The 19,724-nt window shown below is 41.5% G+C and overlaps 1 protein-coding gene across 2 annotated transcripts; it reads left to right on the top strand.

The window, feature by feature from the left end:
- Positions 1–1,139: 1,139 nt before the first annotated feature.
- Positions 1,140–18,445, top strand: Tmem183a (transmembrane protein 183A). Of its 2 annotated transcripts, none has more exons than XM_021633777.2 (8): positions 1,140–1,377; positions 1,510–1,599; positions 2,450–2,617; positions 9,165–9,321; positions 10,004–10,184; positions 12,502–12,582; positions 14,827–14,982; positions 16,337–18,445. In XM_021633777.2, exons 1-8 carry the CDS (start codon positions 1,269–1,271, stop codon positions 16,520–16,522), a joined length of 1,128 nt encoding a protein of 375 aa, XP_021489452.1. In that variant the 5' UTR covers positions 1,140–1,268; the 3' UTR covers positions 16,523–18,445. The 2 variants fall into 2 exon arrangements, with proteins under 2 accessions (XP_021489452.1, XP_021489451.1); XM_021633776.2 differs by having other exon boundaries at positions 9,162–9,321.
- Positions 18,446–19,724: the final 1,279 nt, after the last annotated feature.

Genomic DNA, 19,724 nt, shown 5'->3' with positions numbered 1-19,724 from the left:
TTTCTTTTTTTTTTTTTTTTTTTCAATGCAGTTTATTCAGGAACATTGAACAATCCTCGGACCCCGGGGAAAGCCAGCCCACAGCTTAAATAGCCTCTGGGTAGCCAACCCAGGCGTGCCACGGGGGCAATGCAGATAGGTCCACATACATGGAAGCAAGCCAGATCCTCGGCCTTAGCCAAATGTGGAGTTGTTCGTGACAGAGAGCACTCACCATCGGGAAGGTGGAAGGCGGAAACCGGCTCCATCTTTAAGGCATAGCATTCCGCAGCTCTCTACAGTTCCCCCTTTTTGTTTTGGACGCATCAGGCAAGAGTAGAGGTCTGATCTCTGATATTAGAAATAAATTGGGACTTTGTAGTGGTTTTCTTTTAATGAACTTCTGTGCACAGTACTAATTAGATTAAAATGAAGTTCCCTTCCACATGTCTTACAGGCACTATCTGGATAAAGCTAGCCAGTAGGTGCCCGGTTCAAAAGGACTGTTTTCTTAAGCCAGAGGCTGTTACTGAAAGGAAACTAGAAGACTAAAGACACACTCAAGACTACTCTTTCAACACAAAGGAAATGTGGTACTTTTCTCATCTATCCTTCTTAGAATTTGCTTGGATGATGATGAGAAACCTTTTAAGAATCCCTTCTACTTTGAGAATTCAGACATTTACTTATTTAGTTTTGAGATAGTATTTCATGTAGCCCAGCTAGCCTTCAACTTCTGATCTTCCCTCCACTGCGTCCTCTGTGTTGGGGTTACAGGAGTTAGCCAAAGGTCTAGACGGAGAATTTCAAAGCATTTGTAAGCAAAATTATAGCGAACACTTTGATATTCAGGTTACTTGGCGTAAATGGGAGAGAATGGAGATAACAGTGTATATGCAATCTAGATGCTGACGTGACCTTTAGTGTGGATAGACTCATTAGCACGAATAATCCAGGAGACCAGGATGTAAACTGTTGGCTCTAATTAACACGGGTTGGAGGACACGGTCTGACACAACAAACATCCCAGAGAAGACCACAACGAACACAGTCCGCTCAGCCGCCGGCTTTACTCTTTGGGAACCCGGCCTCTACAGGAGCTGAGGGCGCCGGGTGATGACGTAACCCGCGCCCGGAGGCGATTGGCTCCTCGAGAGGGGTGTCGGCAACCAACGGGACCCTGAGCCCTCGCTTAAGTCCTCGCGATAGCCGCGTCCTCAGTGCGGGATGGCCGCGGAGCCGGGTGGAGGTACCCCACGGCTCCGGGAGCGGGCTCTCGGGGCCGAGAGATGGCCCGGGGCCCCGGCCAGCTAGGCGGGCCTCGTCCGGATACCGTCGCCATGCCCAAGAGAGGAAAGCGGCTCAAGTTCCGGGCCCATGACGCCTGCTCGGGCCGAGGTGGGCGAGGGGCGGGGCCGGGCGGCGGCGGGGCCTGGGCAGCAGAGTCTGACCGGGAAACGCTCCGCCAGGAGCGCCTGGGGAGACTTTGCCCGGAGTCTCAGGAGGCTTTGGCGCTCTGCTCTGTTTCAGTGACCGTGGCGGACTATGCCAACTCGGATCCGGCGGTGGTGAGGTCTGGACGGGTCAAAAAAGCCGTGGCCAACGCTGTTCAGCAGGAAGGTAGGCTCCTTGCGGGTATTTTTAGGCCCAAGCCTTTAAGCATTAGATGTGTTTTTCTGGAATTTTGTCCCAGTGTTTTTTCCTGCAGCTCTTTGGGCACCTGGCCATGAACGTGTTTGCTTTTTCCACCGTTTACTTTCTTATAGGATGGTTGTGTGTAGCCAGGATAGCAGGTTCCGGAGCAGAAATATTTTTGTTTACTTTTTGAATTAAAAACTACCTTTGACCAGTTGGGGTGGGCATTCCCTCAATCTCAATATTGGGAAGGCAGAGACAGGTGGATTTCTGTGAGTTCAAGGCCAGCCTGGTTTATATACCTGTTACATTGTGAGATCCTATCCCAAAACGGCGACCCAAACAAAACAAGAGTAAAATCCCATTCAACTTTATGTACTCATTAGTTTCCACTGTCACTTCTTGATATCCACGTTTTGTAGTTTATGCATATTTTACCATACAATTAGCATCCATTACTTGGCATACACATATATATTGCCTTGTTTCTTGCTTATAAGATTTTTGAAATTGGATCTCTTAGATTTATGTTTTATGTCATGTCTAAGGTGCGGGACAGGGTTAAATTGGATTTCATTTTTCTTAAGCCATTGCTCCTCAGAGTTGAGGTTCATGACCTTTTGTTTTTATTGTCCTGCAGGGTTGAATCGATCGACCAATCAATCAATCAATCAGTCAATCTCTCTCACACACACAGAGCTACAGTTTTGTTTCAGCTTGTTATATGTCCTCAGCTTTTTCAACGTTGTCTGTCTCCTCCGTGGTTGCTGATACTTTGGCCAAGTATCTTTGGATGGGACCAAGTGCATTTAATTTTTTCCTTCTTTTCTCCTAGTAAAATCTCTTTGTGGCTTGGAAGCCTCCCAGGTTCCTGCAGAGGAGGCTCTTTCTGGGGTGGGTGAGCCATGTGACATCTTGGACAGCAGTGATGAGATGGATGCCCAGGAGGAAAGCACTCATGAAAGATCAGTCTCCAGAAAAAAGAAAAGCAAGAGACACAAAGGTACCAGGCTTGCTTTCCTGAGGGTTCTGAGTTCTGTCTGTGATGTTTTGTTTTTGTTTTTGTTTTGTTTGTTTGTTTTTGAGACAGGGTTTCTCTCTGTAGCCTTGACTATCATGGCACTTGCTCTGTAGATCAGGCTGGCCTCAAACTCACAGAAATCTGCCTGCCTCTGCCTCCCAAATGCCAGGATTAAAGGTGTGCACTACCACTGCCCAGCTCTGTCTGTGATTGATACTGTCAATTTTCAATAAGGTGAGAACTAAGAGTTTATATTACTGTTATACCAGTTATTGTCAGTGATACCTTTGTTTCTCAGGATCCAAAAATTGACAGCAACGTTTGTTATACTTTATTCTTTCTTAATTCTCTTAGGGATGTACACATGCATATGCATGTACATAAGTACACGTGTGTGTGTTTGTGTGTGCTTATATGTATATGTATACATTCTTCAGAAAATTTCTGACTTACGTTTTAAATTAAAAAAATTTAAGGTACTGAATGTGAGTGTTTGTACTGAATATGAGTGAGTGTTTGTCTACATGTATGTATCATGTATGCCTGGTACAGAAGAGGGGACAGAAGAGGTCATTATATTCCCTGGAACTGGAGTTGTAGGTTGGATGGTTAGATAGATGGTTGTGAACTCTTATGTGGGTTCTGGGACCCAAACCCAGGTCTTCTGCAAGAGCAACAACTGCTCAATCATCTTAGCTTTTCAAGATAATTTTCTTCCTTCTTTCCTTTCTCTCTCTTTCTTTCTCTTTCTCTTGCTTTCTGATGGTTTTCCAGCTATCCTGCAACTAACTTACTTTGTAGACCAGGCTGGCCTCAAATCCACAGAGATCCATCTCCCTTTGCCTCCCAAGGACTGGGATTAAAGGCATGTGCCACCATGCTGGGCCTCAAAACAATTTTCTTTCCTTTCTTTTTCTTATTTTTTGAAATGAGGTCTCACTGTATAGGCCAGGCTGGTCTTCAACTCCTAGAGACCCCATGCCTGTGTTTCTATATAGTGCTGGGATTAAAGGTGTGTGCCACTGTGCCTGGCAAGAGAATTTTAAAGTAAATAGTTGAGTAGTTTTACTATTTTCCCAGTTGTTTTGCGCTCTTTGTGAGCTTAGTATAGAATATTTCCATCACTGCAAAAAAAATTCCCAAACCGTTAGCATCACTGCCTGATGGACACCACCCCTGCCTGATCTAATTCCATTCTTTGCAGATACACTTTTTCTGGGCATTCTATACAAATGGAATGCTAGCATGTTCTCCTAGGTCTGGTTTCTTTTATATGGCTTAATGGATTTAGGGTTCATCCATGTGGAATATGTACCAATAGTTCATTTTCATTGCCTTTTGTGACCACTTGCATTGTACAGCAACTTCAAGGATAATTTTTTTGTGGGTAAATGCTGTCACTTCTAATAGGTAATGAGCAATCATGCAGTTTCTCGATTGTGTGGTAATCTATGCTTAAGTTTTTCAGGAGTCAGTGAAGTGGCTATATCATTTGATGTTTCTAATACTAGCATATGAACATTGTGATCTTTCTACATCCTTGCCAACACTTACTGTTTTACATACGACACTATAATGGATATGAAGCAGTATCTTTAAAAAGAAACTTTTTATTTACATGTACTTGTGTTTTTGTGTGTGCTTGTTGTGTATGAATGCCTTCAGAGACCAGACAAAGGAGTTAGATCTCCTGTAGCTGAATTTATAGGTGTCTGTGAGTGGCCTTACAGGTACTGGGAACCAAATTGGAAGAGCAGTAATGTTCTTAACCTCTGAATTATCTCTCCATCCCTCATGAATATGAAATAGTATCTTATTATGGGTTTATATGAGTTATATTTATTTAGAGACAACATCTCACCATGTTTTCCCTGGCTGGCCTGGTATTCCTTATGTAGACCAGGCTGGCCTTTAACTCACAAACATCTGCTTGCCTTTGCCTCCTCGCATGCTGGGATTACAGGTGTGCACCACTGCACCTGGCCATTTTTTATTTTCTTGCTTTGCTTTATCTCTATTAGGTATCTTTATGTTAGTTAGATTATTCCTTTTTTTCTCTTTAAAAATAATCTGAAAATTACATTATTTATTCATTCATTGTTTGAGTGTAGAGGTTAGAGTAACAGTACTCAGCATACCAGGGTATACAGGTGGAGATCAGAGGACATTTTGTGATAGTTGTCCCCTTCATGTCCCCTTCTGTTGCCTGCAAAACCATCTGGATGCCCTTATCCCTTAGTTTCTTTTAAATAAAGCAGAAGAGGATAGTTTAATGAAGCTATTGTAACCATTATTCAACTGCTATAAACATTACTATTTGTATTTCAATCCTTATTCTTCTATCCAGTTATATTCATAGTAGATAAGTTTAAGCAATTCCTAGATACCATTATCTCTGTAAATATTTTAGTAGGTTTTCTCAAAAGAAATAATCTTCAAAAATACTATTGTTAGTCATCAGTTAATCTCAGGAGGTGGAGGAGGATCAGGAGTTCAAAGCCAGGTTTAGCTACATGTTGGAGGCAAACCTGGGTTACAGTAGACCCTGTCTGAAAAAGCTAAAAAACAACAGGAAACCTGGAATGCTGGAGAGAATGGCCCAGCAGTTAAGAGCACTGGCTGCTCTTCTGAAGACCTAGGTTCTATACCCATCACCCACCTGGAGGCTTAAGGCGATCCAGTGTTCTCTTGTCCTCCTTGAGAACTAGCCGTGCAAGTGGTACAAAAACAAATATGCTTGGCATTTTGCAAGCACTGAGCCATCTCCCTATTCCTAAGACATGCAATTTTTAGCAGTACTCAGCTTTGTAAAAGTAATTAATGAGCCAGATGTGATGGTGTGTGACTTTAATTCTAGTACTTGGGAGGCAAAGGTAGGCAGTTCTCTGAGTTCAAGACTGGCATGGTCTACATAGTAAGTTCCAAAACAGCCAGAGCTACATAGTGAGATACTATCTCAGGAAAAAAAAAAAAAGAGTTATGATTCATTAGATTAAGGCATCTTCCTGGCATATATGTTGTTATTTAAATTTGAAGTGTATAGTGGACCTTAGGCATCAAGAGAATTAACACTAATGAGGTCTGAAGGAAGAAGAGATAGTAAAGATACATTATCAAGTAGTGACTGAATGCCAAGAAAACTAGAAGGTGGCTTAGACTAGAAGAATGTGGCTCAGTAGAATGCTTGTCTAGCATGCATGAGCCCATAGGTTTGATCCCCATCACTGTATAATCCCAGCATGGTGTCACATGCCTACTACTACCCCAGAACAGTAGGTGGAGACAAGAAGATCAGAAGTTCAAAGTGTACTTTGGTTAAATATTAAGTTGGTGGCAAGCCTGGGCTACCTGAGACTCTGCCTCAGCACAAACAAACAAACAAGCAAATAAAAAAAAAGAAAAAAAATAGAACATGTATAGAGTGTAGACTAGTGAGTATATGCTGTAATTTACCTTTTCTGTTGTTGCAGAGACTATTTAGTTTATATTTACTCATACCATCTTTTTGTGGTTGTTAAGACAGGGTTTCTCTGTGTAGCCTTGGCTGTCCTGGACTCACTTTGTAGACCTCAAGCTCACAGAAGTCTGCCTGTCTTTGCCTCCCCGAGTGCTGGGAGTATGCCCAGTTTCATACCATTTTTTAAAAAAAGAACTAAAAAAAGGGACTTATTTATTTTCTGTGTGGGTGTATTTTGCCTCTGTGTGTGTCTGTGCATCTCATGTGAACAGTGCCTGTGGAGGCCAGAACAGGGCATCAGATCCCCTGGGTCTGGAGTTGGAGAGGGTTGTAAACCACCATATAGGTGCTGTGAATCAAATCTGGGTCCTTTAGAAAAGCAGCCAGAACTTTCAACCACTGAGCCATCTCTTCAGTCCTGTTATATCATCCTCAAGTCCTTTTTTTTCTACGAGTCATGCCTGGTGTTGTGCAGCTTTAATCCCATCATTTGGGAGGCAGAAAGAGATGGATTTGTGAGTTCAAGGCCAGCCTGGTCTGTAGAGTGAGTTTCAGGACAATCAGGAACTGTCTCAAAAAAAAAAAAAAAAAACATTTAAAAAAATATAATCAAACTGAAGTAAAGGTAGATGGGGATTGAAAGGAAAATTATAGGCAGAATTTATGGTGCAAAGCTGGAACTTGTAATCACAAATACAGGTTTTGTTTACCTTGCTTGAATGTCATTATGTTTCTGTCTCCTTTTTCTTTTTTCTTGATTGTCTTTCTCTTCCTCTCGCTCTCTTGCTGTTTCTCTATCTCTCTCTGTCTGTCTCTGTGTGTGTGTGTCTGTGTACCTGCTTGAATGCATATATGAGTTATGTACATCATGTGTGCTGGAGCCTGTGGAGGCTAGGAGAGGACATTGGATCTCCTGACACTGAAGTTGTAGGCAGTTGTGAGCTGTCATGTGGATTCTGTGAATTGAACTCAGGTCCTCTGCAAGAACAGTAAATGTTCTCAACCCCTGAGCTATCTGTCCAGCCCCTTCATTTTCTTAAAAAACGTGTGTTTGTGTGTGTAATTATGTCTGTAAGGGAACTAGTGGAGGCTGAAAATAGGTGTCTGGTTTGTTGGAGCTGGAGTTTCAGGCATTTGTCAGTTGCCTGATGGGGTGCTGATATGGTACTGGTCACCAGAAAGAGCAGTGTTCTGTTTTGTTTTTTCTCTCATTTTGACACAAGGTAGAGTTGTCTGGCAGGAGAGAACCCAGCTGAGAAAATGTCCCTACCACATTGTCCTGTGGTCAAGTCTATGCTGTGTTTTCTTGATTGATGATTAATATGGGAGGGTCCAGCTCACTTGCAGTGTTGCCACCCCATCTGATGGTCCTGGCTGATAAGTGGCTGAGCTGATAAAAGTACTTGCCCCGTGACTGACCGAATCCCCAGGATCCACATCAGAAAGGAGAGAAGCGATACCCACAAGTTGTCTCTGACCTCCATGTACGTGCTGAGACACTTGTGCCCTCACATACACACATATTCTGTAGCGTAAAAAATTAAAAAGGCAGACTGAGCAAGCCATGAAGAGTAAGCCAGGAAACAGTGCTCTGCCATGGCTTCTGTTTTACTTCCTGCCCTGGCTTTCTTCAGTGACTGACCTGAGACTTGTAAGAAGAAATAAACCCATTTCCTCTTCATGTTGCTTTGGTCATGGTGTTTACCATAGCAATAGAAACCCTAATTCAGATAAGCAGTAAGTTCTCTTAATTTTTGAGCCATCTCTTTAGCCCCAATGCCTGTTTTCTTTCTTTCTTCCTTCCCTCCTTTTTTTCTTAAAAAAAAAAGATTTATTTATTTTATGTATATGAGTACTCTATCTGCATGTACAACTGCATGCCAGAAGAGGGCATCAGATTTCAGTATAGAGGCTGTGAGCTCTCATGTGGTTGCTGGGAATTGAACTCAGGACCTCTGGAAGAGCAGACAATGTCCTTAACTGCTGAGCCATCTCTCCAACCCCTAATGTCTGTTTTCTTATTACTACAACGTGCAAGAATATTTTCTTCATTTCTGTTGAAGAATTATTAGATTGTTAGGATACATTCAAAGGCACAAAAAGTAGTTTTTTAAAAGGCCTTAGATGGCTGGAGAGAAGGCTTAATGGTAGAACACTTGGTGCACAAACATGAGGGCATGAATTCTGATCCCCAGTACTCAGCTGGGGTTCTCTGTTGATAGTAACTTTGCCTGTGTCAAGCAGTAAAAAACAAACAAAACCCCCAAACCATCCAGGACACTGCTCTTTCAGGGGACTAGTATGATATTAGCACCAATGTCAGGCAACTGACAAATGCCTTCAGCTTCAAGGAACCTCACCTCTATTTTGGCCTGTATGGATTTGTGGACAGACACACAGATAAGTTGTTTTTGTTTGTTTGTTTGTTTTGTTTGTTTGTTTGTTTGTTTGTTTTTTGTAAAGATAGAACTGGAGAGATAGCTCCTATAAAAAGACAAGTCTGGCAGTGTGGGTCTGGAAGTCTAGCAACGCAGAGGTAGGAGTACTGCTGGGGCTTGTTGGCCAGCTTGTTTAACTGGTTGGTGAGGTAGAAAAGTGATTGACCATCATGCTTGATGTCGACCTCTGGCCTCCACACACACATATGTGGCCACACATGAAAATGTGTACAGGCTTGCACATACACAACAAAGGCCTTAAGAATGTTAACTCATCACATGGGCAACAGAAGACAAAAGGATTTAAGCAGCAAAAATTATCAGGAAACCATCAGCTTGAGGGGGTTCCTTGAACCTATTTAAAACCCTTTTCTTAGTCAGGTATGGTGGCACACACCTTCAATCTTATTACAGAGGCAGAGGCAGATCAGTTTACAGAGCAAGTTCTAGGACAGCCAGGGCTGTTATACAGAGAAACCCTGCCTTGAAAAAATCAAAAAGAAAAAGAAAAAAAACCCAAACAACAAAAACTGGTTTTCTTGAATATGCGTGCTCTGAGAAAATTGGGATGAGTGCCTGTAGGTAACGTGCACTAGTAGAGCACAGAGTAGTGCCCTTTTTTCTGTTTCAGAAGACCTGGATGGAGCTGGAGGAGAAGAATATCCTATGGATATTTGGCTGTTGCTGGCTTCCTATATCCGTCCTGAGGACATTGTGAATTTTTCCCTGATTTGTAAGAATGCTTGGACTGTCACTTGCACTGCTGCCTTTTGGACCAGGTTGTACCGAAGGTGCGACCAGAATGCCACAGTGTTCTCTGTAGTTGATGTTGTTGCTGTTTGTGACTTGGAGCTATGCCCTAGGCAATGGGCTCTTGTCACTTTCTCTACTCCATGTCTTGCCATGGCCCTAGCTTTGGACTTCTTGCTCCCTCTCTAAATCTCATGTTACTGATGATGCAGGTGGCTGTCTTCTGCCACCCGTCCCTTCTAGTGTCTCTTTATTTGCAAATGGTCTTACTTCAGGTCCCAGAAAGAACTTAGACTTTCCTTTAGAGGTTTATCTTATTACACAATCGGTAAAGGTGCTAGATTTTAATGTGGGGTACAGAAGTGTAGGGATGGAGTAGAGATCTTGTTGACATGCCTGACCGGGAAACCCAGTGGCTCCTCTCCATGACAAATATGTTTTCAGCAATTTAAGTATTATCATACTGTCACCAGTTCAGAGGCTTGTAATTTGTACAATCTGAAATAGTCCAAATTAAAACTGAAAAAGGTAGAGAACTACAGGGTTACAAGATCAAGAAGCGAAAATCAATAATTTAAGGAGATGGTGATTGTGTTTGTGAGAACTGGACAAGCTAGTACCTACCAGTGGAATAGTGGAATAAAGTTCACATGGAAACCAGGAGTCCTGGGAGAACAGGAGAGACAGGCCACATATTGGTAGGAGTCATATGTCATGTTTCAGGCACTACACGCTGGATGCTTCTCTGCCTTTGCGGCTGCGACCAGAATCTATGGAGAAGCTGCGCTGTCTTCGGGCATGTGTGATTCGATCTCTGTACCATATGTATGAACCATTTGCTGCTCGAATCTCCAAGAATCCAGCCATTCCGGAAAGCACTCCTAGCACATTAAAGAATTCCAAAGTAAGTGAAAATTGCTGTTAAGGTTTGGCTAATGGACTCTTGTACGGTGGGCCTGTTCCTGTGGCTTGTTTGTAGCTTCTTGATGGGGAGGGCTGTTGGTCCCAACCCACTAGAGGGCTAATGTAAACTTGAAGTGTTCAGAAGTTTCATTTCTCCCAACACATTCCTTCTGGGCTGGGCTGGTTTATGCTGTCCTTTCTTAAAGCTTTCTTGTGCTTTTAGTGTATTTCTTAGTCTCTTTATTTCAACTTATTTTTATGCACTGTACAGTTGACCACTGTAGATAGAATGGTTTTGATAGTTTGGGCTAGGAAGACAACTTGAATAGTAGGTCTGTACAATTTTCACTGACACAAGTAACACGAGGAATCAGCTGATTTTGTTTCTAGAGCATCTGAGATTTCACTTCTTTCTTGACTTCCTTTAAGGATTCTGGTATAGACATCTTTACTTGCTAAGTCCCTGTGCCAGGCTCTCTGGTAATTTTTCTCAGAGACTATAAGGTACTCCAGTTTATAGGTCTTAGGATTCCAAAATCTTTGTACACTTTAGGCTGGATTTATCTTAGGGTTCTCTGTATAGTTTCTAGTCATACACTATATTCAAGTCTCTGGTATTCTGAATAATAAGTAGGTTTATTATTTGTTGGCCCATTTTTCTCCTTCCTGCTGAAATCACCCTTACTAAGCTAGATTATGGTTATTTAGGCAAGTTGATGTCTTAGCCTTTATCTTACTCAACTGATTTTGTATAATTTCTTATCTTTTGAATTTGTAGGTAAGTTTTACAACTCTGTTCTACCTACTTTAATCCATTCTGTAGCACTTGCTGTTCTCTTGTACTTTGCCTTTATGCCCAAAGACATTATATAATTCTTCTCTCCTAGTTGAGCTCTAAGATTATATTAATTCCAGGAATTAAAAGGTACTATTGTTTCAAAGTATTCAAGCCCCTCCCCCCCAACACTTACAAATGGAGGTCATCAGGACCTTTGACCTAACTGTTTAATTTAATGCTAGTTGATGGATTTAGGCCAGGAGTAGTGTGTTTCATGAGTAGAGTTTCACCCTGAAGCTGTTTCTGCTTGTAATGTGAGTGGACAGTGTCCCATCTCATATTTACAGTTTCTTCTTCCCTAGAAGCATTTAATACTGTCTCATTAACTGCAAGGAGGGTGGTAATCATTACAAAGTTAACCATGACAGATATGGAGCAGGGCAGCATTGATAGGGCAAACTCCTTATGCTTGACACATCTTAGCGGCTCCAGTGCACAATCCAAGGGCTACTGCTTCAATTCTAAAATACCCATATCATTATATTCTTTTTACTGTATCTTTTTTTATTTTTAAGTAGATTATGAAGCTAAGGTGGACTGAAAAAAAATAAGCTCTTAATCCAGGTAGTAAGCACAGGCTACCTGGCAGCTTTTATGTGTTGTTAGAGATCCTCTGAAGAGAGGACATGGGTCCTGTGGTGGCAGATGCCTGGTGCATGGCTTCACCATGTGCGTGCCTATAGTCACATGGCACTCAGTTGCCAGCATGCCTAGGAAGTTGTCCCATTTCCTGGACTCCAGCTTTTCGTATTTGATCCCCTCTCTCTCTTTTCAGTAGCATAGCTTGTGTGGGACACTGGAGCCGTTGTGATGGCAGCAGAAGTGTTTTCCCCTAAAAGCCAAGCCCATTATTTTTGATGGAGCAGCAGGACGTACAGGGCATGTCTGAAGGCAGGACAGCTGGCACGGCGGACGACCCACCCCTTGTCCCCTGGGAGGTACTTCACTTCTTGTGCTTAACCCTAGCTATAGCCTGACTTCATTGAGGGGCTTGCTTTAGACTGAATTCGGCTTAGCTCATTGGTTTCCATAACAGCTGTCTGTTCCCAGAAGGTCCTGAGTGGCTGGTTCCTGTTAGAGGGCTAGCCCTCCTTGCCTGCTTTGTGGCCTTGTCACCATCTTGCCTGGTGGCTACTTGCTGCCTTTATATTTTAATGTATAGCAGTGGCCTGCTGAATGAGAGAAAACGGCCCACACTGTGGATATATATTTGTCTTTAAAGATGAGAACAATAGGGGTTGATCTTAATAAGCCTCTGAGGTTGACTTGTATTGGTCCCTCTTGTCCTTCCTGAATAGCATTGTGACTGTCTTCATGTTGCACCAGTGTCAAGTTGGGGTCTGTGTGTGCCAAAGTAAACTCTCCGCATCAGGACTGTAGTTGCTTTAGAGCTCTCAGGTACTTTTGCTTTGTAGTTGTTGTTGTTACTTTATAATTCATTTTAATGTCATTCCCTTAGTTTATTTTTGCTCTCTTACAGTGCTTACTTTTCTGGTGCAGAAAGATTGTTGGGAACAGACAAGAACCAATGTGGGAATTCAACTTCAAGTTCAAAAAGCAGGCATGTGTCCTTCTTTTGTCTCTATATTTTTATAAATTTAATTTTATTTTTTAAGATTTGTTTATTTGGGGTGGCTGGATGGCTCAGAAGATAAGAGAATACTGCATTTGTAGAGGACCTACTTTCTAGGGCATCTAATACCTTCAGGCCTTTTAAGGGCACCACACTCATATATTCAAACAGCTACCTACACCCATACCCACCTTAAAGTTAAATACTTTTATAATGTATGATTTTCTTTTTTGTTGTTGTTGTTTGCTCTACTTATTTATTTGAGACAGCATATGGTATCTACATATTCCTGGCTGTCCTTAAACTTGCCATGTAGACCTCAAACTAATAGGGACTTATCTGCTTCTGTTCCAGAAGTACGAAGATTAAAGACCTGTGCCACCATATGTGGCTTGTCTATTGGGTGGTTTCCCTGCATGTATGCGTGTGCACTATGTGTATGCGTGGTACTTGAGTTGGTTAGAATAAGGTGTCATATTTCCTGGAATTGGATTTGTGGACAGTTGTTAGCCTCCATGTGGGTTCTGGGAACCAAACCTGAGTCCTCTGTAAGAGCAGAAAGGGCTCTTAACTATGAGCCATCTTTGCATTCTTTCAGATAATCTTAGTTAATGAATGTCACTATGTTTTAATCTCTTTGTGCTGCCATAACAAAGTAACAGAGATTGGACTACTTAAAAAGAACAGAAATTAATTTCTTCATAGTTCTGGAGGCCAAGAGATCCAAGCAGGTTCTGTGTCTGATGAAGTTCTGGTTCTTGTTTTCAAGATGTTGCTTTCTTGTACCCTGTGTATTATCACAGAGCTGGGGTAGAAGACTAAAAGGGGCCAAATCCATTTGAAAGCCCCTATTTTAGTAAGAGCCTTTTAAGAGAGGAATCTTAACAACATTATTACCTTCTAAAGGCTCTATCTTTTATATGACATTAGATTAAATTTCAGAATAAATCTTGGAGGGCACTATTTTATACTGGATAAAAAAATAGCAACTTTGGGTTATTACCCAAGGTAAACCTTGACAGATTCCCAGATCAGAGAACAGAGGTATAAAAGATGATTATGTGTGTGTCGGTATGTTTGTGTAACCTCAGTGCCGGCAGTGGGAGGGCAGGATGCTGGGGCTTAGTGTCAGCCAGTTTAGCCAGTTGGATAGCTCCAGTTTCAGTAAGAGACTGCTTCAGAAATAAAGAGGAGAGAGAAAGAGGGGAAGATCCTCAGCAGTGACTTCCGGTTTCCACATGCGTGTGCACTCACATCCACTCACACATACCTACCCCACCAGCCCACATTTTCTGGGCAGCGGAGAAAAGTTAAATATTCGTTGTATGTTAGTCAGTGTTGTTTTGTTCCGGAGAGATACCATGATGTCAACAGTTCTTACAAAAGAAAGCATTTCATTGGAGCTGGCTTACAGCTTCAGAGGTTTAGTCCACTGTCATTATGGTGGGAAGCATGGTGGCGTGCAGACAGACATAGTGCTGGAGAAGTAGTGTAGAGTTCTACATCAAATTTTCCTATTAATTTATTTTAAAAACATGGTTCTGGTGAAGAAATGTAGCTTTTTGTCTTTTTAAGAAAGTCAGTCTATGATATCAATTAGACAGCTTTCTCCACTGAGGGGTAGCCCAAGCAGTGAGAGATGGGACAGAAGACCAGAATTACTGCAGGAAATTGAATGCTGAGAGTTCATTTCGTCCTGAGCTTGTGAGTCCTGCTTTATGTTTCCTGGAATTTGGGGGTTGCTTCTCTATCTGCCCTCTTCTTCAGCAGATACTCTTTGAAATCTGACACATCACATGGAATTTGAAGTTTTCAAACATTGGAGAGTGGCTGATAGAGCCACTCATTGTGAGTTGGCAGAAATACTCTCTGTGAGAAGCTTAAACCCTCTGCTGTATTTGCTAATCTATACACGCTCTCCCTCACTTTGTTGTTGTTTGTTTTTGTTTTTGTTTGTTTGTTTGTTTGTTTTTTTTGAGACAGGGTTTCTCTATGTAGCCTTGGCTGTCCTGTCCTAGAGTAGGCTGGCCTTGAACTCAGAGATCCATCTGCCTCTGCCTCCCTGAATGCTGGGCCACAGCTCCTGGCCTCTTACTGTTTCTTAACTGGTAGATTGTCTCTGAGAGATGACAGAATTTTCAGTTTATCTGTTGGGTTTTCCTTCACAGCATCTTAAAGAGCGTACATATTCTCTTTCTCTAGGCCGCTAGATTAATGCTTAGCTCTCTTTAGCCCTCTAGGTTAAAGAGCAAGTGTGTGGGACGGCTGCAGCCGCCCATTCAATATGAAGACGTTCATACCAACCCTGACCAGGACTGCTGCCTGCTGCAGGTCACCACCCTCAACTTCATCTTTATTCCTATTGTCATGGGGATGATATTTACCTTGGTAAGTGGGTGGGGATTCGGCTCTTCTGTAGAGTTTCACTGCATCTATGGTTTGAAAAAGGATTTATAGATGTAACTACTGGGAAGAAATCTCTGAATAATAATAAAGTCCAAAATTAAAACCAGAATAACACATGGGTGCACCCCTTCTCCCACCATCAAGTGACTGAACACACACCAAAACCAAAAACCAACCAACCAACCAACCAACCAAACAAACAAACAAAAACGCACAAAAGAATAATAATAATAACAAAACAGGTAAGTCTGAAATCAGATTTTCATATTAGAGACAGACAAATATGGGGAGAAGCTAATTATATCTGAGGATGTTTGCTTGTTTCCTCTGTAAGAAAGGGAAGGCTTTCTATCTTCCTGTGTGCCTGAAGGTAACATTGACAAACATACACAAACACTGTTAAGACCTTGGGCATTTGTGTGCTGCCATAATAGAATATTAAAATAGAGGAAAACTAGCTCTGTTCTTGCATGTTTTGAGTCTTCAAAACTTGGCCGATAATTAGGTGAGTAAATAATATATGTGCCTGTAGCTTATACTGCCATGTTTTAAAAATATTTAGTTGGATAGGCAACCAGGACATGTTATTTGCCATTTGTCTTCTCTGTGTCTTAGGCTTATGTTCAAAGATGTGGAATTCCTCTTTATGGTGAAAAAGCTGAATTTTTAATGGTAGATAATAAATGTATCATGAAGTATTTAAATAATGCATAATTTTTTTGAGAAGGTGACATAGTTAACAGTAACTATAGTTAACTTTCTGGGGACTGTTTCTAAAGTGTGTCTGTTAATATGTTCAAGTATACATTCTCTTCTAGGTATTTTTCTCTAGTTGAAGTTGCGTCATAATGATATTTTTATCATAGGCATTTTTCCCTCCTTTCAGGTTGAACTACATTAATGGCATCACTGTTATTCATAGTCCTTATATGCCATACTAATTCTGTATAAACCTACATATAAATTACTTGAAGATTAAAAAAAAAAGGCTTAGGTTTCATATATCTTGCTTGACTCATTCATCAGTATGTTATCAGAATTCCATCTTTATCCTATATGTATAACATAATTAAATGGCTTTTGTGGTAGTGTGTGTACATATATCTTATTTATCTGTAAGGCCCTTTAACATGTTAGATACACAGAGCAGAAAAATAACTTATAAAAAAAAATCACCCTGAATGTTTTGTGTTTTTATAAATATTCATCTTAAGAGATGAATCTTGAGAGTGAACATAGGTATATTATGTGTATTATGTCTCAAGGAGAGCCCAAAGAAACGAAGGCTACATTAAATACTAAACATATTTAAATTAAATGTGCCTTTCTCTTCTAGTTTACTATTAATGTGAGTACAGACATGCGGCATCATCGAGTGAGATTGGTGTTCCAAGATTCTCCTGTCCGTGGTGGTCAGAATCTGCGCAGTGAACAGGGTGTGCAAGTTGTCCTGGATCCGGTGCACAGTGTTCGGCTCTTTGACTGGTGGCATCCGCAGTATCCATTCTCCCTGAGAGCATAGTTACTGCTTGGCATCCCATGGGACAGCTTCCAGTCTAGTCCATTAGTAATCAGATTCTGTTTGGAAGGGGCAGCTGGATTGTATAGCTCATTAGAGATGCAACACTGTTTGGGTTCCTGGGGCTCCTGTTACAGGAGGTGGAAAGGTTGAATCAGGAGGAAAACCAACTATGATTTATAAACATTTTAATGTAAAATTTGCATATTTGAAAGGAGAAACCTGGCCTCATTTTCTGTGTTAAACCCCAGTTGGTGCTGTTGAGTTTGTTCTTTATTCTTTTATCTCAGCAAATGGATGATTTTGTGCTAGGGAAAAATTAAGCTCTAACTCTTTAAGCAAGGAAGTTTTCTTTTATGGACTAGAGGAACCCAGAGGCTTAAAATGGTTGCTCCAATGTGCTGCTCCTTGAATTGAAGTGAATATTTTTTCTTTTCCTTTTACCCTTCTCCATAAATAAAGCAGGTGACAGGGTTGTCAGAATCTTAAAAGATTGACTTGTGCATCTTTTTAAAAAAATGCTTTTTGGATATTTATTACATGAATATTGATTGTTTGCTGATTTTGTATTTTGGGTTTTTGTTTTATTGCATGAGACTGATAGTGATGGTAATGATTATGTACCCCCGGTACTGTTCTAAGAACGTTATAGATTGTGTCTCTAATCCTTGTGTCTTGCAAGGTAGTTGAAACCCTTCCCATTTTATGGTTGAGAAATTGAATCATTGACTTAACCAAGGCCAGAACTACTGGTACATGCAGAGCTAGGATTCTGACCCATGTCTTTTTTGCTATACCACAATTTCAAAGGCCAGTTTCATTTTTCTTGTGCTACATAGTGGTGAAAAGGAGTAGGCGGAGTTTGATAAATAAAAAAGCAAAAGAATGAGTTATTTGAATCTTTCAGATAGACAATATTAAAACGGAGAGTTTAGGAAGAATTGTGGTGTTTGCATTAAATTGTTAGGCTTTATTATGCTAACCGTCATTTTCAAAACAATGCATTGCATGTTGAAACCAGCCTTAAACTAGAAGCAATTAATAGCTTTTCTCTGCCCTGTCCTGTACTTTGCAACATTTGTTTTTCCTTTTAAAACCATCCTGTGTGCTTTCAGAAGCCTGGTCTTCTGTTTGTACAGAAGCGTTGACACCCTCATTTGGTCAAAGTTCTTACTGTCACTGGCATGCTCTGAGAAAAGGATCATGGGTGGGTTTTATTTTTCTCCCTAAGAAGAAAATCATCTTGCTTCCTTTCCCACCTGGATGTGGCAGGAGGTAGACATTAAGACAATAGTCTTAACACTCAATATCTTGAGTTCAACCCCTAGCATTGCAGTGTAGCCTCCTTGCCCCACAAAAGTCTCCTTGAGACAGAGTCTTGCTATGTAGTCCAGGCTGGCCTTGAACTTAATCCTCTTACTTTAACCACCTGGAGTATTGGGATTACAGGTGTGAGTCACCAGCAGGACAAAGGCAATATTCTTGAAACATGGAAATATCGTGGGGTAGATACTTCTGTGAGCTAAACTGCTAAATTAGAATGTTGGTTTTCTTCTCTCTCTTCACCCCATGCTATTTAAAGAACATTCTTAAGAAGCATCTGTTTAATACTGCTGCTGACAGATAGGATAGCCTTACCCCACACTGAGGGGAATATCACTAGTTGAACAGAAAGTGAGCCTGGGTCATTAAAAACAACCAGAATTTGGGTACTCAGTTAACAAAAGCAACAAAAACCCAAGGACAATAAGCACTTCACAGATCTCTGCAATCAAAAGTTGTCTCTTTGAAACAGAAGGAAAGAAGCACAGAATCTGGAGTCCCCCAAATAAAGATGCCAAGGAGCATGGGGAAGTTGTCCTTGTGGATGTGTGTCTCCCATTCAGGTTTACCTTAAGGGGCTGAAATAAATGTGGCTTAATTGTCTTCTGGCTCAACTGAGTTTTTGTGCCAAACTGCATGGTATGATGACAGATACCATATTCTGCCTTTGAAGTTCTGCCTCTGCTGCGTTCTTAACACATTGCCAACTCTTAGTAAGTGGTTCTTCGTGGTTACCATGGCTTCAGTCTTCCTCAGCATGAGTTGAGTTGCCTTTTCTGCTATTAATTCATGTTTTGTTAATGAAAGGATGTGAAGAGTCTCAAGGATTGCCTTTTCTTAAAAACCTGGAGAACAATTGAAACTTTGTAGACTCTGGGTTTAAAAACTAATATTTTTCACTTCATGACACATATGTTCTTGCTCAGAGTGTCAGACAATACGAATTTAGCTTCTTCCAGCCCCCATCAGAATTACATTTCTACATGCATGAAAATGTTGTCCATGTTGGGAGAAAGTGAATGAAAGGCTGTGGTAGCTGACCTCAGCTACAGCCTTTATAGGATACTGCTGCTACAAGATGGGTACACACCTGTGACTACCTGTCTGCGTAGTTGCAGATATAGAACAGTTCCGACGCTCAGTGGTGGCTGCGCATGGCTGGCCTTTAATCCCAGCACCGAGGAGGCAGAAGCAGATCTCGGAGTTGGAAGCCGACTGGTCTGTGTAGTTCCAGGACAGCCCAGGCTACACGGGGAAACATGTCTTGAAGAAAAAACAAAAAAAACCCCAATCCCCCTAAAACAGTTCTTCACACTTAAAACAGTGCTTATGGGGTATTTGTAAAGGATTTGAGTAGGCACTGTAATGAAATTTCACAAGCCAGATGGGAAGGATACATTAATAGCGACGGGGGCAGGGAAAGAGAGCAATTCAGAAAAATAGGCTTAGCTAAAATTTGTCAGAATTTTGGCACTTGAGTATGTTTTCATAGGATGTATGTATCAGACAAACACTTCATTTTATAGTAACAGTGTTAGGACAATCACATGCCAAAAGGCAAGTCACAATTCACTGAAAAATCACTGAAGCACATACTACAAGCCTGTGTTCCCAGTTTCTCCATTTAACAATATGTGGGAAAGAGCAGGTGTGCAAGGTGACAAACGACTGGCCATTTAGAGAACAGGTTAGACTTGGGAAGGTGAATTCAAGAGGGTAGAAGCGTGTAGGATGTACTGAGGCCTAAACACCCAGCAGATTAAATGCTTGCCCTCCTCTCTCAGGCCCAACCAAGATGGCGCACAGCATCAAAGCAGCGCCCTTGTCACGTGTGAACCCGGGCTGGGGAGCGCCCGGGTGTGGAGGCGTGGCCTAGGGAAGA

Source organism: Meriones unguiculatus, chromosome 11, assembly GCF_030254825.1.
Source record: "Meriones unguiculatus strain TT.TT164.6M chromosome 11, Bangor_MerUng_6.1, whole genome shotgun sequence".
Lineage (NCBI taxonomy): Eukaryota > Metazoa > Chordata > Mammalia > Rodentia > Muridae > Meriones > Meriones unguiculatus.
Note: the sequence above shows the minus strand (reverse complement) of the source record. Positions and strands in the feature narration are given on the sequence as shown.